Source organism: Sciurus vulgaris (assembly GCF_902686455.1).
Source record: "Sciurus vulgaris genome assembly, chromosome: 9".
Taxonomy (NCBI): domain Eukaryota; kingdom Metazoa; phylum Chordata; class Mammalia; order Rodentia; family Sciuridae; genus Sciurus; species Sciurus vulgaris.
The window spans coordinates 146,301,151-146,325,691 of NC_136469.1; the positions used below are offsets into that span (position 1 = coordinate 146,301,151).

Here is a 24,541-nt window from a genome sequence, read left to right on the forward strand (position 1 = left end):
GCTCCACTTCTGTCGTCAGAGGTCATGTGAGGAGGAAACCAGGCTCCACTCCTGTCATCAGAGATCATGTGAGGAGGACACCAAGCTCCACTCCTGTCATCAGAGGTCATGTGAGGAGGACACCAAGCTCCACTCCTGTCATCAGAGGTCATGTTAGGAGGGCACCAGGCTCCACTCCTGTCATCATAGGTCATGTGAGGAGGACACCAGGCTCCACTCTTATCGTCAGAGGTCACGTGAGGAGGATACCAGGCTCCACTCCTGTCATCAGAGGTCACGTGAGTAGGACACCAGGGTGCACTCCTGTCATCAGAGATCATGTGAGGAGGACACCAGGCTCCACTCCTGTCATCAGAGGTCATGTGAGGAGGACTCCTGGCTCCACTCCTGTCATCAGAGGTCATGTGAGGAGGACTCCCCGCTCCACTCCTGTCATCAGAGATCATGTGAGGAGGATACCAGGCTCCACTTCTGTCGTCAGAGGTCATGTGAGGAGGAAATGAGGCTCCACTCCTGTTGTCAGAGGCCATGTGAGGAGTAAACCAGGCTCCACTCCTGTCGTCAGAGGTCATGTGAGGAGGAAACCAGGCTCCACTCCTGTTGTCAGAGGTCATGTGAGGAGGACACCAGGGTCCACTCCTGTCGTCACAGGTCATGTGAGGAGGACACCAGGCTCTACTCATGTCATCACAGGTCATGTGAGGACACTGAGGCCTCTATTCCTGTCCACCCACAGGTATGAGGACACTGAGGCTCCCATTCCTGTGCAGAGCAGTTTGTGTAGACTGGCTCGTGTCTTGCTCTTTAAGCACAACTCACAATAGCTTTAATGCCGACACTATCTTCATTTGAGCCAGTTACAACATATTTTTTAGTTTAAAAAATGTCATTCTTATTGTTATTGTTTGCATACGAGGTGTACCTAAAAAGCTCACGTTGTGACAAAGCAAGAAATTTTAGAGAAGTGATAGGGTTGTGAGTCTTAACCCAATCTGTAAATTCATCCCTTGATGGTATTCACTGCCCGCTAACTGAAGGTGGTAGGATGTGGCTGGAGGAGGTGGGTATGGGGCTGCGGCTTTGGGGTGTACATTTGTATGTCGAGAGTGGAGTCTGTCCCTCCTCATCATGTGAGCTGCTTCACTTCCCCACTCTTCCACCATACGTTCTGCCTCACCTAGCACCCAAGGAATGGGGCCTGGTGTCTATGGACAGAGACCTACGAAACCGTGAGCCCCTCAATAAACTTTTCCTCCTCTACTATTGTTGTGGTCGGGTCCTTAGTCACCACAGCAAAAAAAGCAAAAAAAAAAAAAAAACAAAACAAAACAAAAAAAAAACAAAACAAAAAACAAAAAACACCTGACTAAAACACTTACTAAATGTCTTTATTTTGGAAAATATAATTATTTTTCTTGAAAATGTTATACTCAATTCTTTTAGAATACTTTAGATATTTAACAATAGCATCTCTTCTTGTCTTTAATTAGGCAAAGATTTAATGTTGTAACAAATTCTGTGAATGAATGTCAGTTCAAATGCCATCAGTAGTGATGGAGTCCTCCCACATAAGCCAAGGGCCCCAGATGTCTGTGCCTCCTGGAGCAGGTGACCCCCTGGACAGTACTCTGGGCACTCTCAGTGCACCCCAGAACCTTTGTTCATCAGTGTGAACACACATCTATGTAACTTATCAGAGGAACTTACAAGTGCACGAGTTTCTGGAGTGATTGTCAACAGGGAAAACACAGTACATACTGAAGTATTTTAAAGTCACTTTTATTAAACTACTTACTCCCTAATCTAATTTCAAGTACAGCTGAACCTGGTTACCATCTTGGTGGGTTCACATCTTCTTTTAGATGGATCTTGCATCTAACAGACACTTTAGTACTCAAACCCACAAGGCAGACAGCAGACTTCAAGAGCCGTCTGTTCCCAGTGTCCACCTCTCTGAAGGTCTTGTACGGCTGTGCTGATCTGCGGCCGTGAAGAGTGCGCAGAGGGCTGCTGTGATGAGCAGATGCATGCCCTCATAGAGGAGCTTTGGAGAAAACACACTCCATATGAATAAGTGGTAGCGCAGGGACGTCACCAGGATGAGGTATGTGGCGACTGGCACGGAACAAATCAGCGCATAGCAGAAGCAAGCCTGGCTCAATGCAGGACCACTGTCAATAAGAGAAGCGGGTTAGCTCCTGCCCCTGCCTTGGGACTGGAGAGTGCTGTGTCCTGTGCTCACCTGTTCCCAGGCCCTATGCTGGTTTCTTGAAGATGCACCCGCTGAACATGGGGTCACCAGCAACCAGATCTGAGAAGGCAAGAGGGTGGGGAGGGCTGTGCCTCTACCTCTCAGAAAGGCTTGGCTGCTTGCAGACCCTCCTTGCCACTCAGGACCTGCCCCCGAGGAAGCTGGACGGGTTGTCTGGGTGGGCAGCGACTCTGACCCACTTCAGGCCTGGTGTGGTCTGACATGCGGAGAACACACCTAGTTGTCTGTGGCCTTTGCACTGTGGTCAGTTCATGTCCCCTCACCGCCCCCAACTGTGGCTCTGGGGTGAGGGTCCCTTGCCTGCACTGCTGGTCCCCACAGGGGCTGCCTTGTCACAACCTGGAAGATGGCCCCACCACCTCTAAGAGGTGCATACTCACCACAAGCTTCATGGTATGTGGGCTCTGGCTGTCCCTCTGGGGAGTGTACAGGGCTAACCACAGCTTCCTTCCTACCCAAGGGTGCATGTAAAGCAGGCTGCCATGCAGCCCTGCCCTGCCTTGCACTCCAGCTGAACAGTTCTAAACATGGTCCCTTCAGAAGCCACGGCTCAGTCATCCCATGGTAACCAGTGTCTTACTACTCTCCTGTTGCCTGGCACGGGACACCTGTGCTGGGGGAGCACCTGGATGCAGCTGTGACCTGTTGGAAGCACTTCTCTGTGTACCAGTTATATTGGCTTACAGCTTTCTTACTTCACTGGGACAAAGCCACCAAATCGATTTACACTTTTAGAAAATGCTGTCTCTTCTCCCAAACACAGATGTGCCTGCTGTGCATGTCAGTCATCAGCTCCGAGGCTCTAAGGCTGCTGCTCTTCACAGAAGGCCTGCGGGCAGATGGAGGATGAGCCGTGCCCCCAGGAGCTGCACATCTGGGTTCCACCCAAGGTGTGCTCAGTCATGTGCCAGTCCCTGCAGGCAGAGGTGGGCACACCGCACAACTCCTGGCCCTCTTGATGTTTAGCAAAAAATTCCAGCACCCACTTGCAGCCTGTCTCCAACCCACCCACACAGCATCCTAGACAGTGGCAGAGGTGAGTTCCAGGCTCATAAGTGGGAGCTCTGCCCACAGAGCCTGGCTTTTGGCCCTGATGGTGGGTTGGGCGAGCTTCACTCTGAGGTCTGTTCACACACTGCCCTGAGCACAGGTGATTATTTTAGGCATCCCTTGTCTGCAGGAAGTCAGGGTCTGGCTGGAGATGAAGTTCTCACCTTCAAAAGGCAGCAAGTCAGCTGGCTAGAAGGCACTTGGCTCTCAAGCACACTAAAGTACACCAGGAGCCTGGGATGGGAAGCTCTCTCTATGGCTGAGGCCATCTCAGGGCTCTCTGGTTTCAAGTCCAGCCAAGGCCTCTTGTGGCTGACACTGATGCCCTAATGCAAACAGGCTGAGCAAGCCAATGAGCACAACCCTGGGCCTGCAGGACACCTCCATGGGGAAGCTGAAAGGAGGTTAGATATTCAGGGCTGGAGCCTAGGGGGAGTTTGGGCCAGGCACACAAACTTGGGGATCTTGGAGTGGCTCTGGGGTTGAGGAAGGAAGAGAACCTGCGGTGGACCAGATGACACACCCATGAAGGTGGCCACACATCAAAGCCAGAGGACAAAGCAGACCCACAGATACTGTGGGTAGAGACAGGGACGTGGAACCTGTAGGGAACCTCCTGAGGGTCGGCTGCTGCCAGAGTCACTCTTCCAAACACGGCCAAGGGAGAGTGACAGTGGGTAATGGGAAGCCCCACCGGCAGGACTGGCAGGAACATGTGAGGGTCACAGCTACCAGGGATGGGGCCGCTGGTTGCAGTGGGGATGGCTGTGAGGCTCTGGCCGACCTGGTGTGTCCCCCAGAGTGTGTGGGAGGCAGGTGCAGAGTGGCTGGCTGTGTGGCTCAGCTGGTCAGCAAGTGGACAGGCTTCCAGGACCAGGGCTGCAGCTGGGGCAGGCTGTGCATCTGCAGACCAGGGCTGGGGGCACTTCCCAGTGATGCCATGCCCCCTCCCCTGCCCTGAGTAACCGCCTTTCTACGGATGGGAAGACCAGGCACAGACAAGTCTAAAATTTTTACGGGCAGCCCTTAGGCCACCCCGGAGGACTCAGAATTGAGTGGCCCATGTACTGCTGTGGATGGCTGTCAGGTGGGCTGCCCAGCACTGAGGCTGCCTGACAAACAAGCTAGTGAAGGCCAGGTTCAGGGAGCGTCCTTTCAAGGAGGAATTACACAACAGCCAACGGGTAAGGAAGAGCAGATTCTTGAGGAGGTGGGGCTGCAGTGGAGAGAATAGGCAGGCAAGGGTGAGGGCATGCTGGGCAGGCAGAAGGCACATGTGTGCAAACTGCCCAGGAGGGGAGGCCAGGTGAGCTGGGCCTGGTTAGGCGGAAGGCCTGGCTGGTGTGCACTTGTCTCTGAACTCTCCCTGCTTGGTTTCAGCCCTCTGTGAATGGGTGGCAGCCCCTTCTGGGGCCCCTTCCTTGCGGCAGGGCTTCTGGAAACCAAGAGCAAGTGTTTCTTGTCTTTCTGCCCCCAAGGGGAAGAACTAGCTCCCCTCCTACAACCAACAAGCAGGAGAGAAATTTCCACTATGTGGTTTGAACTGGGAGACTTGAAGCTGCCCACAGAGCCTCAGACTCACCAGGCCTTTGAGCTACGAACTATGCTTCTTATTTAAGGAAAAGAAAATCTGTGAAAAGACTATCTAGTTCTTGGGGTTCTGACACCCTTATCTAGAATAAGTTTCACTCTTAAAAACAGGCAATCTGCCATTAGATTTATGCTAGAAGACAGAGAAGGCACCTCACCTGCTTGCTTCAGAGCTTAGGAAGTGTACCAAGTGGCTGGCCCACAGCACAGGTCCCGCATATGTCCCAAACACTGTCAGGAACGTGGCTGGAATTTCCATATAGGTATCTAAGCCCACAAAGCCTGCTGAGATGTCAATGGTGGCGATGTTGTTGGAGTTGCCCTGGAACACAGAAAAGGGCTGACACTGGTTTAGCAACACAGACACCAACCACTGCTACGTTAATGTGAAACACACACAGCTCAGAGAAGCATGCCAGTGTGGACACGTGGTCAGAGGAGCCAACTGCCTGCTACTCCTTCAGGTCACTGGGCTGGTCCAGGCCATCTGTCTGTCTGCCTGCCACATCACACAGGCCCAGGAGAAGGAAGTGGAGTGACTGATACAGAAACGAACAGGCCAATCTGCTGGCTGCTGCAGAAAGCTTACACTTCTGTCCAGATCCATGGGCTAACCTCAAGACATTCTGTACCTTCTGAGGGTACTACATGTGGCCCTGGTAGGTACAGCTGCCCAGCGTGGCTGAGGGGACACTGGGCTGGAGGTCAAGTGCTGTCTATACAGTGGGTCCTGATGGACATTGCTGAGCCATATGGCAAAGTGGGCCAGCTGCTGTGAGGGGACAATCTGCCACTGAGGATGGCTTCTCTGCCACCCATATTCTGTCTGGTTACAGCCCTGGCGGGTCACGAGCTATGGAACATGGGGGACAACACCCACAGCTCATCCTGCATGTGTGTGGCGGGATTTTGGATCAAGAAATGGATCTGCCAAGATTCTGCTTCTTTACGATCTGTCTGCCGTTGGTGATGATCTGCCAACTCTGTGTCATGTGGACCCTCCTCAGATGCTGAGGAAGCATATGGTCTGTGGTACACACATGTCCACAAGGCCCAGTCAAGGCTCAGGCCTGGCTGGTGTTCCAAACCCACTCCCTCATCTCTTGGCAGGTGTGGTTCTAGGGACACCTGTGGCAGAGATGTGTGCTGCTCACTCCCTGCTCTCTTGCCTGAGGCCACACCTGCCATGGCAGCCACTGCACGGCTTTCCCTGAAGCTCTACTCACAGTGAGCTGTTCCCTGACTTCTAGTGGGGGGCCCTTCCATGGGAAAGAAGGAGGCAGGACGAGGGTCAGGAGGCCTGGTGAGGACAGGCGTGGGTCTGGCTCTAGGAGACTGACGGCAGCCCCCAAACAGCATCAGTCTGCAGAAGGGCTGACACCGTGGTTCAGCAGCGAGGCAGCACATGCTGAGGCTCAACTTGCATAAACTCATTACCCTCAACCATGCTGAAGCAGAGACTAGGGACTTGGCGCAAGCGGGCACCCATGTTCCCATCCCCATGCTGTCGAGGAAACACAGGGCTGAGGGAAGGATGCAGGGGCAGCAAGGCCTCTGACTCTTCTCCCAGGAAACCTCACAGTGAAGGGCAGGAGACTCAACCTGAAGGACAGGGAGAGAAGGGAGGGCAGAGGGCAGAAGGACAAGAGAGCGGGAGGGTGGCCAGGGCCTGCTCTGGCCTGTCTGTGTGAGGCCTGTAGGCCAGCATTGAGGATACCTGCTAAAGAAACACCAGTGGCACAGTCTGCAGAGCACAGAGGGCACTGCCTGCTGCCCCACGCTGCCTCCTGCCATACTGCAAAAGCTGGGTCAACCTGGAAGCAAAGCATGCTCCAGATGCCGTCTCTTCACCCAACGTCGAAACCCTCCGCACGAGGGCCAGGTTCGACCATGCTCCTGGCTGTGTGACGGCCCGGGAGAAGGGCACTATGTGCTGTCCCCAGCTTACAGATAAGGAAACTCAAGTGAAGCAGGGGCTTGCAGAGGGTCACCTGGTGGGAAGTGCTGGACACCAGCATCTGTGCCTGTGGCTGTCTGCATTCTGTTAAGGACCCCCATGCTGGCACTCAAACGCCCCTGCCCTCCACAGGTGCAGAGTCCATGGTGGGGAAGCTCAGCTGGCATACAGAGTGATCATGGGCTGAGACAGTTGGGAGGCCAGGCAACTCTATAGCTTGATGATCTCCAACTGGTCATGCTACTCAAGGACTTAAGATATTTCTCTAATTTCACCTACTACCCTTGGACTTCAAGGTAAAAAATAGAGACAAACCACAGCTGTGGGTTGCTCCACGGGTAATGCTGGGGACACAGGAAACCAATAGCAGAGGAGACTGGGGAAGAGGCTGACCTGCTAGGACACAAGCCAGACAAGCCTCTGTCCATGTATGGACTGTTCCATACATGAAGGTGAGAGGTTGGTGCAGATAGAGGAGACAGAGAGCTGTCCCACAGATGATCAGTGACTCAGCCAGGGAGCTGAGCTAGAGGGAACGTGGTGAGCTATACCCACTCTCGGGATCCCAGGAGGCGGGGGAACTGATCCCTCCCAGGCTTGCCCCCTGTCCAGGAGTCATCCTATCCTTGTATACCCAAAGTGGGCGTGGCCTACTGCTGATGGGTCTTAGGACCCTGGAGAGAGCCCTGACCATCCTCCAGACCCCAGGGTGGACAGCTCTGACCCCAAGGGAAAAGGAATGAGGAAGCCCAGTGACTACATGCTGAAGCCAGTGAAGGGCAGTCTTGCCTAATAGACATCAGTGCTAAGTGACCCCCTAACCCTGCAAAGCAGCAATCTTGTCTTACTGCCATGTGGTCACACCTGGGAGCTGGAGTCTACTCTTAAAAAAATACATGAGATTCATCATGCATACCAACAGTTCTTTCACTGAATAAACATCACTTTCCAACTTGTAAAATTTTCTCAAAGAAAACTAAAAGATTAAATAACATTCAAAGTTAATAGTCTTCTACCCAGAAAATAACAAAAACCTACCTGAAAATAGAAGAATGCTTGACCGAACCAATAATGCATTACAGTAATCTCAGCCGCCTCGTGTCTCAGGGGCTTCCAGATGAATTTAGTCATTACAGTCTGAATCAAGAGACTAAATGCTAGCACTGGAAGATTATGTGGTCTCAAGAGCAATGCTGCCAGAAGAACTAATCCACTATAGATCTCCCACAAACCTACAATCTTGATCTTGAAGTCTGCAGCAATGACCTGGGATTTAAGCAAGTCTTTGGTGCCCGTGAACAGAATGCCAAGGACAAAGACATAAACAAAACGAGCTTCGATGATACCCCTAAAAAAAAAAGCAAAACAAGTTAATTCATTCACAGCAGCCAGGAAAATCCAAGTACACATTTTCTCATGAGAAGCACATCTAACTACAGAGTGCCTCGATGTGCCTGCCAGCTAGCCAGGGGCTGTGGCACCCTCACAGAAGGGGGTCCCCTGCAACTGGGGAGTGCCTCATGTGCCCAGCCAGCTAAGGGGCTGTGGCACCCTCATGGAAAGGGGTCCCCCTTCACACAGCTGCCTACAGGGCAGCTGCTGTGTGCCTTCCTCGTGGAGTTGGGCAAGTCTTGCTCATGTGGGCCAAGGACCACCTGGTTGCAAGACCATAGTCACACCCTTGCAGCATGCCAGAAAAGTCCCCCACCTGCTTTGTACCATTAGCTGAAATCCCCTCTGCTAGCTCAGCTGTCAGAACATCTCTGAATTCACAAACACCAAGTGTGCGACTGAGTGTGTTCACTGTAGGGCAGATATGAAAGAGATCTGCACATTTATGTATACACACATGGACAATGTGCTGTGGTGAAAGCCAATCAGTCCTGGCTCTGCAGCTCTTGCTCTGTTGTTTGACACTCTATTCTGCCATTTGTGGACAGAACAGAGCAGCATCCACACCTCGCATGCCTGTCCTAGCAATCAGCAACAGAGAGCACATAAAGTGTTTGGCAAATAGTAAATGCTTAATAAATATTAAGTGCCTTGATGAAGTAAGTGTTTTAGAGCTTCATTTAAGTCTGTGAAGGATACAATTTATGATGCCATGCTCAAAAACTTCATCTTATGAAACATGTATTACTTTGTTTTGTGGAACTGGGAATGGAAGCTAGGGATGCTTTATCACTGAGTTATATATATCATAGCTCTTTTTTATTTTTTAATTTGAGATGGGGTCTCATTAAGTTGCCCAGGCTGGCCTTGAATTTGTGACCCTCCTGCCTCAGCCTCCTGAGTTGCTGGGAGTAAAGGCATGTGCCACCATGTCTCTGATACATATATTCCTAAAGCACAATACATTAAATAGATTTTGAAAATGAAATATTTTATATAAACTACAAAAACTGATCATTTTAAATAATGCTAACTAAGTAAATTTTAAGTGAACATCAACATAATAATATATCAGTTTTGAAAAATGAGTTCCTAGGTTGGGTTTTCTTAGAAAGGTTTATTTAAATAGTGCTTGCTTCAGCAGCACATATACTAAAATTGGAACAATACAGACAAGATTAGCATGGCCCTGAACAAGGATGACATGCAAATTCGTGAAGTGTTCATATTTTTTCAAGAATACAAGCAACAATAGGTGTTCGTAAGGATGTGGGGAAAAAGGTACACTCATACACTGACAATGTGCTGTGTACACACATGGACAATGTGCTGTGGTCAAAGCCACTCAGTCCTGGCTCTGCAGCTCTTGCTCTGTTGTTTGACACTCAGTTCTGCCATTTGTGGACAGAACAGAGCAGCATCCACACCTCGCATGCCTGTCCTAGCAATCAGCAACAGAGAGCACATAAAGTAGCAAATTGGTGCAGCCACTCTGGAAAGCAGTGTGAAAATTCCTCAGAAAGCTTGGAATGGAAACACCATTTGACCCAGCTATCCTACACCCAAAGGCCTCCTTGGCCTACACCCAAAGGACTTGAAATCAGCATACTACAGAGATACAGCCACATCAATGTTCATAGCAGCTCAATTTACAATTGCCAGACTGTGGAACCAACCTAGATGCCCTTCAATAGGTGAATGGATAAAGAAACTGTGGTATATATACACAATGGAATATTATTCAGTCATAAAGAATAAAATTATGGCATTTGCAGGAAAATGAATGGAGCTGGAGAATATCATGCTAGGTGAAATAAGCCACTCCCACAAACCAAAGGCCGAACAATTTCTCTGATAACGGGGAGGGGGGGGGTGAGGGGGAGGCAAGAATGGAGGAAGGATGAATTCTATAGAGGAAAATGAGGGGTGGGGAGAGGGTGGGGGAAGGAAAAATAATAGAATGAGACAAACATCATTACCCTATATACATGTATGATTATGCAAATGGTGTGACTCTACCTCGTGTACAACCAGGAAAACAAAAGTTGTACCCCATTTGTGTATAATGAATAAAAAAAAAATGCATCGTATTAGAAAAATTTGTTCTAATTTCAACAGGTTACTGAGAGACTATATTTTATTTTCTAGTAAAGTTTCTATCTGAAAGTGAAGAAAGAGAAAACAATACATGTCTTTGGAAGCAAAACAAAGTAATTTTTTTCATTGGTCACTGGAAGTACAGTGCATCGAGTGCATATTACTTATTGAAATTCAAAATAAAAAAGCAAAAGTGTACAGAAAAAAACCTCCTTTTTAAATTTGATCCACTTAATCCAAAACAGTGTGGGCACTGTGTGCCATGTGCTCGGTGCATGGCCCCGGCTGGGGAGCTGGGGTTAGGTGTCCTGCCATGCCCAGGCCAGGTATGTGCCGAGACGGAGTGCAGAACAGCCCAGGTGGGTTCTGAGGTAAGAACCACTGCAGAAGTTTCAGAGAAAAAGAGGGAAAAGATGAGGGCCTGTCTGAGAAGAGGATGACAGAGTAGCTGGTGGTGAGCAGGAGGAAGGGCATCACCAGACTCTCCCAGGGTCCTCCTCGCCCTGGAGCTACCCTGCTTACGCACCCTCCAGCCAAGTCTGCCTTCTGAGTGGAGAAGAGAGTGAGGGACCAAAGGCAAAGGATCTGAGAATACTGGATGAATCTAGAGCCACAACAGATCTGGAACAGGAATATTCAGAAGCAGGATAGATGGGGACAGGGATGGAAGCATTTTACAGGAAGGAAACCAAGCACACGGAAAGAAAAGAAAAGGCACACTGGCTATGTTCTGGACACCAGCAAAGAAAATGCTGCAGAAAGCAGGTAAGACAAGGTGAGGCAGTCAAAACCTTGAGGTGACAGATGCTGAGACCAGATGCACAGACCTGAGAGGAAATGAGGAACTCATTCACATACTGCACTGTACGATCCAACAAATGCCCCAAATGTAGTGTTCAACCTGGAAATCTGCCTAATCTCAGACTGGGAAGACAACAGCCTTCGAGGTGTCCCCATGGAACGCCCCAGCACCTGACCTCCCCAGCCATTGAGGCAGAGGACCCCGCCATTCTGCTGCCCCCCACCAGCACACCTGTTGGCACATGCTTCTGGAATGCCCCCTGAGCCTTGCAGCCACCTGCACAGCCTGGCCATGACCCAGCTCAGAGCTGAACCTTTGGCTTAATCAGAGAAGCGATTCTTGTGAATTCTAGACACACAGTAAGGTTCAACAATAACTAAAAAGGAAGACCATAATCCACCTATGATCTCAGGTCCGCAATATAATCACTAATATTTTATTTCAGTCTTTTATAAAAATATGACAAGTGAAACACACTTGTTGGGGTCATATGACAGTTTCACAGACTGCTGCTCCACAGCGTCATGCTGACACCTGTATGGTCCCACTGTGAGCTTCAACAGAGCCCTGAGGGTCCCTGCTCTTGTCAGACAGCTGCCTTGTCCTTGACTCTTCCAGCTGTACGGATGCCTCAGGGGCACGTCTGCCTTTCCATTCTTCCTGCCCTCTGCCTGTGCCTCAAGATCCACTTAAGAAGAAAAACTGCCTGTCAGTGGGACAGTTGTGCTGGCCACCCCTCAGGAGTGGGCGCACCACATCCCCAGGCAGAAGAGTGGCCACTGGTGGGCAGAAACAGCTGTGACTGAGCGTTGCTGGTGGGCACAGCACGAGCTCCTGGCATGCTGTAAGGTACAGGGCTCTCTGTTTCTTTTCCCACCTGCTGGGGAGCACACTTGCTATTACCCCCTTGTCCTACAGCTCATCTCTACTTGAGCATGATCACATCCTGGCAGTTACCATCGACGTGCACATCAGCCCCCTCCTCATCTGCTGGTCCTAGGACATCCCTGGAGGTTTACCTTTTTAACTTAAAAAATAAATCTCAATGACCACCTTATTTCCAAGTTATCTGTCTCTCTCCTAAAAGAGCTAACAGAGGGGTTCATTAAGGTTTGGTAAAGCTCTAGTAGCTGTTGATGAAATCACCATTCACAAAAACCAAGCTCCAGTGTTGTGGGATTGGCATGGCATTTTTTAGGACATAAAATATGAAGACACTTCTAAGATCAAGTCCTTGCATGTCCAGGGCACTTACTTTGAAAAGCCTTTGTTGCCTGGTTGCCATGGAAACAGCACATTCCCAATGGCTGCCCTGTAGCAGAAGACACCCAGCAGCCCAAGTGCCAGGGCTGCTCTGGACACGAGGGAGCACCCTCTCTGAACCAAGAGGAAGATCATGAGCAGAGAGAGAGCGGCCAGGCCAGAGAGCTCCACCTTATGGTCAGAACTGAAACGAGACAGAAATGCCAGAATCATTACCAAAAGGAACTGGTGACCTGAGTCTGCACTGAGGGTCTCATAGTAATGATACCTACAAAAAACAGCTGATTTTCCTGATGAAGAAAAAAAAGGCTAGTTGTTTACATTCAAATAAAGGTTCTTCAAATGTGACAAATGAGACTGCCAAGCTGAAGTCTCACTTCCCCTCACTCGGGGCCTGGACAGAGGTGCACACAGTTCCAGTCTCCTGGACCCTCCTCTCCTGGCCTATGCTGCTTACTCACACAGATGAGCTCACAGGCTGCCACCCCCCGGTCTCCTGGGTGAGGAGGAAGGGGCAAAGCTGGCCATGCACAGGAGCACTGGGATGCAGCTCATGCTCACACAGCTCAGAGGGGCAGCAGTGGTAAAATGGATGAGCAACGTTCTTCTAAGGCACACACCTTAGAAGAAAAGACCTGAGAAAACTGAGGAGCGATGTGGCAGCGTCAGGCAGGAGGGTGGTCAGCACTGAGGACCTTGTCTGGAGGGTTGCCTGGTTCGAACTGTGAAGGCAGAGGGCCTTTCCAAGAGGGCTGCAGCTGCCTCTTTACCACCGACAGGAACGGTCGGGCAGCAAAAGGACATCTTAGGAACACATGTCCATCCTGAGATGACAGGCCAGCAGCATGCCAGCAATGCTGGGAAATCCAATGCTTCAATTCCCCAAGAAAACATGAAGTGGGGAGGGGTGTCATTGTGCTCTGCCGGGGTTCACAGCCAGGCCGAGTGGCCTGGCCTCTCTCTAGCCCTGCTCCCTTATCTTCAACGTGGGGACCTGCTGCCCTTCTCTGCCAGGGCTGCTCTGGGACACACGGTTTGCTGACTCAGCACTTGGGAATCCCCACAAGAGACCGTGTGGGGCCAGGGTCCTCCAGCCCACTGTGCTCACCATGCTGGCTCCTGTGCTATGGGCCCCAGGGGAGCAGTGCTGCTGTGTGCTGCAGTTCTGAGTCACAAGCAGTGAGCAGGCGGCGCATCTGCTCCTCTCACAAACACACTCCTTTTGCCATTCGTGTCCATTTCAGCTCCCCAGGGACAACAGCTGCCTTGACTTCTGCCTGTTTCCCATCCTTACTTCAGATGCTCCTGTCTGCTACAGTTCACTTCCTCCTGTGCTCCAAGCCATGGTGAGAGGTCACAGTGCTGACCATCGCCACATGCTCCATCCTTCCAGATGGAGAACGAGGGACGACAGGAGGAGGAAGGAGCTACAAAGAGCAGAGCTGAAGAAAGGCCCCGGTCCCCTGCCCACCTGACCTCATCCTTGCTGCTCAGCCACCATGAGCTCAACCTAGAGCCACATCTTAGGAGCAGTCACTCTGCAACTCAGGGTCTCAATCATAAACACTTATTGTGATTTAGTACCAACAAACCTATCCAGCCAGCTTTCCACTGGTTCCTCAGTTATGTTTCATCATTTCTTTAAAGTTCTTATATTATCTTATTTGTAGGATAAAACAGGCCTAAATATTGAAGACCTAGTGTGTGACCATTCAACTATAGAGTGTCCAGTCCACGGCTGGGGCTCATGCTCACCTGGTGAGCCAGAGGCCAAGGTCAGGCCTGTGGGCTCCCTGCACCCCTGTCTGGTTCAGGGACCTCAGCAGTCGGCAGCAGGCCAGCACCAGCCAGGGGCTCACCAGCACAGCCCACTGTGCAGGGCCCCCAAGTGCTTCTGAGGGCGGGGAAGCATGGTCTGCTCTGTGCAGCATGGGGGCTTTGTAGGCTGCTCTGTCCTGCAGCACGTGGGCATGCTGCTGAGGCTTGCCGTCACCTCCCGGAAAGCAGATCCTGCAGGTTTCTTGGCTCAGAGCCAAGCACAGGGTATTGACGAGGAAGTACCAAGTTTGATGCTCCTCTTCCACAAAGCTGCTGGCGCCCAGGCTCAGGACATGGCCTGCCGTCCCCAGCAGCAGGAGGAGGTCCATCTCTGACCACCTGGAAAAGCTGGGGAAAGCTGCCTTCTGTGAGGAGGAAATGCATCGTGAGTAGTAATCTGAAAATGACAGGCGCCTCCCTGCATGTGTTAGGATCCTCACTCACACCCACTCACTCAGATACCTGTTGCTCCTCAGCCCAGGGCCTGCTGCTCATTCTGGAAGACCCCTCCCCTGCTCCTGGGACATGGACACTGCATGGCTGGACAGCTGTCCTCATCCTGGACTGCAGGTTGTAAGCTGAGTGGCAGAGGCTGAAAGCAGCTGGGCCTTCTGGGCAGTGATGGAGCCTGGAGTCAGTGGCTCCTGACCCAGCCCCCACTCCCTCTTCCGTGCCAGTTCCTGCTCTTCAAAACCAAAGGATCGAATTCCTCAATCCAGACATTTAATTTCTCCATGAATTTCCAGAACTCCATGATTCTCACTACAATGATTTCTGTTAAGATGACAAGGGCAGCATACAGTACTATTCATTAAGCAGGCTGGCCAAAGCCAGCTCAAGGTGGGGGTGCAACTCTTCACATTCTTCTGAAACCACTGCTGGTGTGTAGTGGAGTACGCAGGGAGAGTGACCACAAGCCCAGGCAGATCCTAGAGATGCAGCTACGGATGATGACTATTGGGCCCTAGGGACCCACGAATGCCTTGGCCCCGAACAGCAGAGGGCCTCTGAGATCCCCACAAGGAGGGACGGCAGCTACATGGGCTGGGGCTGGAGTCACTGCACAGGGCACTGTGGACCCAATTACAACAGTCCATTCTTATTCTCTGCCACCACCACTGAGCTCACAAACGAAGGTGGCAAACCAGACACTAAAAATTTCAGAGGGAAATGTCAGCCTTGGTAAGGAAACTGCACTTGGCGAGGCTGAGCAAATGAGCAGGGCCATGGGCCTCCTGTGTGTCCACCAGGAACTGTCCCTCACTACAGGGCAAAGGCCTCCCACCACTCAGAATCTCATGCTCCCCATCCTTGCACAGCAGTCCTGCTTCCACCTCTGCCCTAGTCCAGAAACCCTCTTTCCAACCAAGAATAAATGTCTGGGACCTGACCACAACCATAACCTGGCAGTCAAGATGCCAGAGGCCTGGGATGGCTGTTAAGGTCCTTCCAAATTGAACCCTTTGATATGCGGCCATCCCAGGGAACTGCCAGAACCATGCAAGGTGTTTATACAACGTCTGATGACTGAAGACTGGCTGACATAACGAAAGCCTACAAGTCACCCCACGTGGATGCAACCTACCTTCCTCAGAAGAGTGCCCTCGATGAGTGTCCTGGTGAGAGTGGAGACAATTGCACAGAGCAGCGCAGAAACCAGAACCATCAGCCCACCTGCCACCAGCCATGGGAGGCTGCAGAGGTAGCAGGAGCTCGTGGTTGAGGTGCACACAATGACGTGAATGGCCGAAAGAACAAGGACTACCAAATAAAAGAGCAGGGAAAACACGGGAGACCGCATAGGAACTTCCAGATCAGCCCTTCTGCACAGCGCCTGTGGGGTGCTGAGGAGAAGCAGGGTGAGAACCTGCAACAGAAAAACACCAGTGGTTTCTGTGGCCGGCCAGTGTCCCCTCTGACCTCGTCAGCTGCTACACAGAAAGGACAGAAGAGGCCCAGTGAAGGATTACTTTTAACCGCCTGCCAAAACTGCCGCCTTGATTTTTTATTTTACCTCCTGTGGCAATGCTAACACAGGCACTGCTTTGTGTACAAGTCAGGTCATGAAACAAAAGGGCTAAGGAAATTCATATTTTCCTTGTTTAGGAACAACCTTATTAAATACATTATGAACTGTCCTATTTTGGTTAAATAACCAAAGAAATTTAGCACCTCAGCCATGGCTCCACGAGCATCCATACCTCCAAAACCACGACAGTCCCCACTGCCATCGAGTAGCTGTCGTACTGGGCCACCTGTGTGCTCAAGGACAGACTCAGGGTCTTCAGTGCGCCCAGGTACTGCCTGAGCACCTTGGTCCCCAGGCTGAGCAGGACGTCTGAACGGCTTTCCTCCAAGTACAGTTTGACCCAGTTCCCGTGCAACCTTTCTGCCATTTTAAACTGCTCAAATCCGGGATCTAACAAGAGGACCAAAAGATCACACACATGTCAGAACAGACACAATTCCAGAGTATCTGGTTATTCTTGGCACATTTTTAGAACTGATACCTCTCTGTCCCTTTGGAGGATGGGCTGGAGACACTTCAGTAAAACAAAAAGCTGAGGAAGTGTATCACCAGCACTGCCAGGCCTGGGTCATCAGCACACATAGTGACAGTAACATCTGCTGCTTCTTCACCTCTCACCTGCCTTATCTCTTCCTGCCTGTTGTCTCTTTCCACTCCTCTTGTGCAGTATAAAAAGTACCCTGAAGAGCATTTCCAACAGGACCTAGTTTTGCAGAATGCTTGTCCTGGCAGTGTGTGGAGACCCTACCCATCTCCCCTGCAAAGGTTTGCCCTCTGCCCTTGTGCTAGCACCACTGACGCCTTAACTTCCCTTCTTCAGTCCTCTCTGCGAAAGCACGAAATTCCCCAGCCAGTTTCTGTTCAAGATGGCCAGTGGTATAGCCTACGTGGAATGCCAACTCCCAGAGGAGCCCAGCCTCACGGCTGCCAGAGGTTGAAGTCAACACGGACCCTTTCTAGAGCTGGCTGGGCTCAGTCTTTGCTGGATCATACTTACTAGTGACCAGATGGGTCTGTAAACCAAGAACTTCCTCTCTGAGTCTCCCTAGTGTTTAAAATGTGCTTCATGCTCCACAAGAGCCACTGGAGGGCAGTCTTCATGGTGTCTATCAGCAGCATCCCCCAGCAGACACTGAGCTCCAGGGATTCTGTGAGTACGCCCTGAGCCTTGCCCAGCAACGGCCACCGAACCCTTGCAGGCACTAGAGTATGCGGCACAAGTCCTGGATGGGAACCTCAAGGCCTGCAGGCCAACCTGTGAGAGCTGGTGGATGTGACCTGGAAGAGGCAACGGCCAGCACCATGCTAAGCAACTTACTCCTTGTTTTCCACAGCAGTGACCTGGGAGTGTCAGACCTGTTTTCCAGAGGTGGGAGCTAAGATGGAGGGCAAATCACCCGCCACTCACAGAACAGTGGGAGTGGAGCCTGAACTGAGGGTGAAATTCCAAAGCTGACAATAGGATGCTGCACCTCCCACCCTGAAGTGGGCCACCACTTCCTCTAAGAGAGTCAGAGAAACTCAGGGGTAAGTGGGGTGGAAAAAGACTGTGACTTGCAAGCTGAAAGTCAAGGATCCCAGTCATGTGCAAAGGTCTGGAAGCAAGGACACGCAGTCCCACAAGAATGGGAAGACTGCCCAAGGGCAGGGTGGGGTGTTGCACAGGCCTCCCCGAGAGCTGCACTTTCTGTGTCAGCACACGTACTGACAGTGTGGACACAGGTCTCTTGGGGATGCAGGACCCCAGGGGTATTTCCTCATTCCAGAGGTTGTCCTGGGTTTATCTGGCAGGCTCCTCTCTTCCCCTACTCACTGGCTCTCCACTTCTCCTACCCTGATATTTCTGAAGTAGGTGAAAAACCTTTCCATTGTCTCTTTTGCTTTCATTGGTGTTTTTTATAGTGCAGAAGAAAGAGTACATATTAACAACAGCAATGAATATGAAAAACTATCAAGCTAATAAAACTATTTTTTGGGGGAAGAAAAACCCCAAACAACCAAACAACCAAAAGTAACAGTTGGGGTGGTCTAGACTGAGATGTGTGCTGCCAAGGTCTCACTTGCGTGAAGCTCCTCCCTGGGCACCTCATGGCTATGTGCTGGCTTAGCAGGTCCTCCCACCCTGTTGCCCATGGCTCCCAGCCAGTCCCCAGTTTGCAAGGCCTGTCTTCTCCACGTGACACTGACACTGTCATCTGCTGGCAGCTCCCCACAACCTCCAAGAGGAAGACCTGCCAGCATCAGCTCACTTGCTGCCTCAAATGGAAGGCGCCTCCTCCAGACTCCAGAGGTGATCTGGGGTCAGGTGAGTGGGTATTTGATGTGCCTGGATGTGGCAGAGTAAAGCATTTGAGAATACAACTCAGCAAAAAATGGAAAAATGTTCAACATCCCTGACAATCAGGGAAATGCAAATTAAAACTACACTAAGATTTCACCTCACTTCAGTCAGAATGGCAATGATCAAATAATAAAAAGTGCTGGTGAGGATATGGGGAAAAGGAGTATACTCATATATTGTTGGTAGGACTGCAAACTCATACAATCACTCTGGAAAGCAATATGGAGATTCCTCAAAAGGACTAGGAATAGAACCACCATATGACCCAGCTACCCCACTCTTTGGTATTTATCCAAAAGATCTAAAATCAGAACACTATAGTGACACAGTCACATCAATGTATATAGTAGTGCAATTTACAAAAGCCAAATTATGGAACCAGTCCAGGTGCTCAGTCAATAGATTAATAGATCAAGAAAATGTGGCATATACATACAATGAAGTCTTACTTGGTCAAAAAGAATAAAATTACAATATTGCCAGCAAACAGAAAGAACTGGAGAACATTATGCTAAGTGAAATAAGCCGGACTCAGAAATCAGGGGCCAAATGTTTTCTCTCAAATGCTGAATAAAGCTAGAGAAATAAGAATAAGGGGAAAAGGTGGGACGGGGATTGGATATCATAAAGATATAGGGGAGACCAATGGAGTAGAAGAGGGAGATTGGGAGGGAGGGAGAAGGGAAGGGAATGGGGAATGAATTTAACACAATCACACTTGTGCGTATATAGTATACCACAGGGAATTCTACCTTTATGTATATGGAGAAAACGCCAACCAAAAACAAATAATTAAGAGAAAGGAAGATCAGCAGAATGGGGGAGGGAGAAAGGGGTCACCAGGGACTGAAATGGAGTAAATCAAGTTCCATACATGTGTGATTTTGTCAAAATGAACCAATTATTATGTATGATTCTAATGCCCTAAAAACAACAAAACAAAACAAAACTCACATATCTACAGAGGGCCCCAGGGAGGCACATTCTCCTCCAGGGGCCATTTTTTAAAATTAAATTGAAGTTTTTTTGCTCCTCCCGGGACCATTCCTATTGGCACATAAACACCCTTTGTAGCTCTGGCTAAATTCAAAACACCTGATCTCAGCCCCACATCTGCCCAGACAACAGTCCACTTGCCCACTCACCTTCTGTTGCCCTCAAATGTACTGCCCCAACCAGGTCCTCCTAGTATCCCGCGGAGCGAGTCTGCAGGCCCTGATGACCCTGCACTTTCAGGTCAGTAGTCAGTTCCCAGTAGTTGACACAGCTGCCCACTGCCTCCTCATGACTCTTTTCATGGCTTCCTGGTCACTGAGCCCCAGGGCCCTGCCTTGCAGACTTGCTCCTGGCAAGGTCTCACCCACGGCAGGGCGCAGCAGCCCCCTTTCACTGTTAAGCTGAAAACAAAGGCCCATCCTTGCATGGTCTTCTGTGACCTTGTACCTCAGCACACCAGCAGATCCTGTTTCACTCCCGTTAAAACATCCCGAGTAAAAGCACTGCTCTCAGATCCCACTGCCCCTGGGGGCCTCTTCTCTTCCCAGAGCACCGCAGCTGCCTTCTGACTCGTCTCCCCTTGAGAGCCGTGGAAAACAGGCCCAAGGTTTTGGGCGCTGTGCAAGACCCTGAAGCATCCCCCACCTACGCCGGAACAAAAGTGAAAGCCCTGGGATGTCCAGCAGGCCCCATCTCTCTCTGATGTCCCTGCTGCAGGACCTGGCCTGGTCTCTTCAGCCTGCAGTGCTCCCTCTTGAGCATCTGCTCGAAGGTAAGGCCTGTCCCCAGCGCCCACCCCTGCACTCCCCCCTTCCCTGTTCACTTTCTCAAGGTGGCCATCGAGCATCCACCATGGTACTTTTCTCCCCTCCTTCTGAAAGGTTTTGTGAGGACAGATACCTTGCGCCTGAATGAACCCATTGCCTGGCACCACACCCAATGCCCTTGCAAGGAGCTGGCAGTCTAGCTTAAAGATGAAGTGCTTTATCTCCAGTGCTTTTTTTTTTTAGGTCCTTGGCTCCTAAGAAGAACAGTGAATATTAGCAGACTGAATACAGTCATGAAGGAACTGCACCTAGGCATCTGTGGGTCTGAGGCTGACAGGTGAGGTTCTGAGGGACAGGAAGGAGGGGCATGGTGCAAGAGTGTGAGATGTGAAGCAGCCGGTAACAAACTAGAGTGCACAGCACAGAGTACACGGGAACACAGGGCACAGATGGCAGTCTCAGAGGCTGTGAGAACTGCTAATTAGCTCACCTTTCTCATACGAGGGCACGTTCTCCCGCAGCAACCTGCTGAGCTGCACTGTGTTCAGGTGTAAGAATCTCAGTTGCTCCCTCACTGGTTTCCCTTCTACAACTGGGAATAAGAGACTCCCTACACTGTCTTTAGGAATTGGCAAACCAAGTCCTATTGCCAGTGTTGCAGCCAAATCAGTCTGCTGGACACGCTTTGGGTGTCGGATGTCACCTAAAGGAGAGAGAACATTCTAAGTGACAGGAAGATGGTATTCATTCTTGAATTTTGCCGCCTACAAATCACCCACCTCTTCAAAACATTTACTATAGACTCACATAGACTAAATCCTTCCTTTGTGTGTCAATAAATTTACTGAATGACACTTTCCTGGGAGAGACTAACAATCAATTCAGTACTGCATGAGCTGCTGAGCAGGGCTGGGCAAGGAGGTGCAGACAGTCCAGCAGAGGCTGAGAGTGGTCACTTTAATGACATCAACAGTCAACACTGAACCAGGCTGTTAGGTTCAGAACACTCTGGGTTCTTTCTAGGCCCCACACAACCCTGACAGAAGCCTGGTTCAGACCTCTCAGTGACCCCTGAGCAATAACAGGTTGCTTCTCCTGGGGAGGTCAGAATGAGGTTGAATCTACTGAGTAGATGCCACCCTTGACTTGGAGAAGCAAGTCTGTAATGCAAGGTCTTCAAGCCCAAAAGCAGTAAGCTAGACTGCCAGCTCCTTGCAAGGGCAGTGGGTGTGGTGCCAGGCAATGGGTTCATTCAGGTCCTGCTCTGCCACTGTCCAGCACAAACTTGAAGAGATTCAACCTGGTTGAGTTCTGTCATCTGTAATGATAGCCAGCAGCCCCACACCTCAGAGGCTGTGAATAGGCCTACAGGTCTTCCTCTGTCACTAGGAAGTCTACCCAGATGGCCCAAGAAGGCGTTGGTCTCTTGGATATTCAAGTGTAAGCCTGTGCAGATTTCACTTTAATTGCAGTAATTTGTGGCTGTGCATTTTCATTTGGTGAAATTTATTATCTTGACCAACCCTTCAACAATGGTTTCTGGGTTGTGCTTAGCAGGAACTTTCTACTCCAAGGTTATTGTTTTCTTCCAGTAATTTTTTTTTTACAGTGAGCTAAAACAAAACAAAAACACAACACAGATCCACCTCGACCTGCCCAGGTCTCATACTCTTACGATCGTGTATCTGCCAGGAGATGGCGCAGGGGAGTAGTGTGCTCCTAACCCTATCAACTCTGGGTGCGGACAAGCAAGCTGCTAGCCTTGGGAGGGAGATGTAGAAGGGCTTAGGCAGACAGGGCAAGATGGCGAGTGAGGAGTTCGGAGCAGGGCCAGAACAAAGGAGCATGGAGAGGGTCTTCTGATGCAGTCAACTTCCTGTTTGAGGAAAGCACTCATGGACACAAGCAGGGCCCAGACAGACACTTCCGTACTCGTCCTCCTAAGCAGGGGATCCAACAGAAAAACTAAAATAGATATGAGGATAGAAGGGGCACCGATCAAGAATAGTGAGGAGAGCGTGGACAGGGTAGGAGGTAAGGAAAGGAGGAAATTCCAGAGACTGAAAAAGAACAAGCCAAAACTCCCCCACTGGACTTCAGGCTCTGGGGCCCCTTGTCTTCAGGGAAGTCTATCTCTGTTGCTTTTGGAATAAATCTGCAACTTGCTTGCTATCTCCGTGTCCTGTTCTTCAATTCTTTGCTGAGCGGAGACAACGAACCCTGCACTCCTATAGGGTGATGAACCAGCAGAAGTAAGGTATAAGCAGTTCACTGCACCATCCTGAATGTGAACTGGTAGAGTCAATACAAACTCAAGCTTGTTTTATCTTAGATTTCCTTGCTCTGTCCAGAGAACAGCATCTGAGAGGATGGCCTTCAAACATACTTCCATTCAAAAGAACAGGTGGAAGCTGATCAGGTTTCAGGGACACCTGTTCAAGGGGCTGCAACACTGCATGGGCCAGAGGGCCCAGAGCGATCAGCCATCACCAATGTCTGGGCTAAAGGACTCAGGAGCTGATACAAAGATATTTCTACTGGTCAAAGATGTGGCAATTGAATACTCAAAATAACTATGTATGGCGCGTGCAAAGAAACCAATATGCCTAACTCAATGAATTCACCATGTTACTAAAAAAAGAATAAACTTGGGCTGGGTTGTGGCTCTGTTGTATAGCACTTGCCTGGCATGTGTGAGGCACAGGGCTCAAGTCTCAGCACCACATATAAATAAGTGAATAAAATAAAGGTCTATCAACAACAACAACAACAAAAAATTAAAAAAAGAACTTAATTGTGAACTCATTCATTGAAATGAAACTGGTGAAGAATAACACATCATTTATCTCTTTTACTTATGTGGTAACCCTGGGCAACAGAAAAGCACCTGGGAAAGCTTTCTTTATAGAATTATTCTGGCTGCTTTGTTTGAAGGCATCTCTCAGAATTCACGTGATGGAAGCCTCATCTTTAATGTACAGTGCTAGGTCTGAGGTCTCTGGGCAGGTGTCAGCTTGTGAGGCCAACACTGTTATAAAAGGGCTTGGCAAAAGGAGTGGGCTCTTTCTTGCCCTTCTGCCTTCTGCCATGTGAAGATCAGCACCCCTCCCGTCAGGAAGATGTAGCATTTAAGGCTCCAACACGGAGATGGAGCCCTCACCAGATTCTGTGTCTTGGCCTTGGCCTTGCCAGGCTCCAGAACTGAGAAATAACCTATGTTCTTTTAAATTATTCGTCTGTGGCATTCTGTTACAACAGCACAAATGTACTAAAACACTGGCTAAGAAATAAGAAAGGCTCATGGAGTTAAACATCATGTTTTGCAAACACCACTGAACTACTGGACCTAGCTGACATTCAATGGATGCCAGAATCACAATACAGCAGACAGCCAGAGACTATGTCTCTCTCTCCTGTGGAGAGCAGCCCTGCTCAGACCAGACAGGTCAGACCAGAATAGACCAGAAAAGGACAAACCAGAACGAATAGACCAGAACAGAATAAACCAGAATAAACTGGACTAGAACAGAACAAACAGACCAGACCACAGCATACCACACCAGACAGACCTGAACCAACCCCTGCCTTAATCTGCTTGGTGTCTGGATCAGAAGAAACCCACAGGATGGACGGTTGATGGTGCAGAGAACAAGCAGCAGAGTCTACACTGCAGGAGACTCCATGGGACAAATAACCAGCTTCTTCAACAGTAAGTTGTGGTAAAATGTAAGAATTTAGAGACCTGTGGTTTAACAGAGACTTAACAGACACAGCAATACATCACAGTGCTTGGGTCTAATGTATACCAAATTGAAACAACCAAAGAGGGATAGATAGACATTGGAAATCTGAATATTGCTTGAAGATATTAAGCAATCTATTTTAAAAAATGTGATGATGGTACCAAGATTATGGGGAAAAAAAGAATGCACGTCTTTTATAGTTCTGCTTCCAAATAATAGAGCAGAAAGGAAATGAGCCTAGGCATGTATGGAATGAAACCGGCCACATCTAGACAGTGAGTGTGTAAGTTAGGTGGTGAACTCAATGATTTATTGTACTATTTGGCTAGGTGTATAGGTCGGGAAATTTCCATAGTACAGAGTCTGGAATTGGTGTTGGCATAGAGAATGAGGTGGAGATGCAGCACTGCTTCTTTCAAGGTTA

General features: G+C 49.9%; 1 protein-coding gene across 8 annotated transcripts in view; it reads right to left on the reverse strand.

The window, feature by feature from the left end:
- Window positions 1-1,763: 1,763 nt before the first annotated feature.
- Window positions 1,764-24,541, reverse strand: part of PIGG (phosphatidylinositol glycan anchor biosynthesis class G (EMM blood group)) — a 43,548-nt gene continuing 20,770 nt past the window's right edge. For 3 of the 8 annotated variants that reach the window (XM_079154874.1, XM_079154875.1, XM_079154873.1), the window contains 8 exons: window positions 20,865-21,077; window positions 16,443-16,660; window positions 15,827-16,108; window positions 14,179-14,606; window positions 12,416-12,607; window positions 7,908-8,217; window positions 5,071-5,234; window positions 1,764-2,171 (listed from right to left, as the gene is read on the reverse strand). In XM_079154874.1, coding sequence (XP_079011000.1) covers window positions 1,922-2,171; window positions 5,071-5,234; window positions 7,908-8,217; window positions 12,416-12,607; window positions 14,179-14,606; window positions 15,827-16,108; window positions 16,443-16,660; window positions 20,865-21,077 — 2,057 coding nt within the window. In that variant the 3' untranslated portion in view covers window positions 1,764-1,921. Of the gene's footprint in view, window positions 2,172-5,070; window positions 5,235-7,907; window positions 8,218-12,415; window positions 12,608-14,178; window positions 14,607-14,703; window positions 14,927-15,826; window positions 16,109-16,442; window positions 16,661-19,756; window positions 20,009-20,864; window positions 21,078-24,541 lie in introns of those variants that run through there. The other 5 variants (XM_079154876.1, XM_079154877.1, XM_079154878.1 and 2 more) reach the window with 5 other exon arrangements.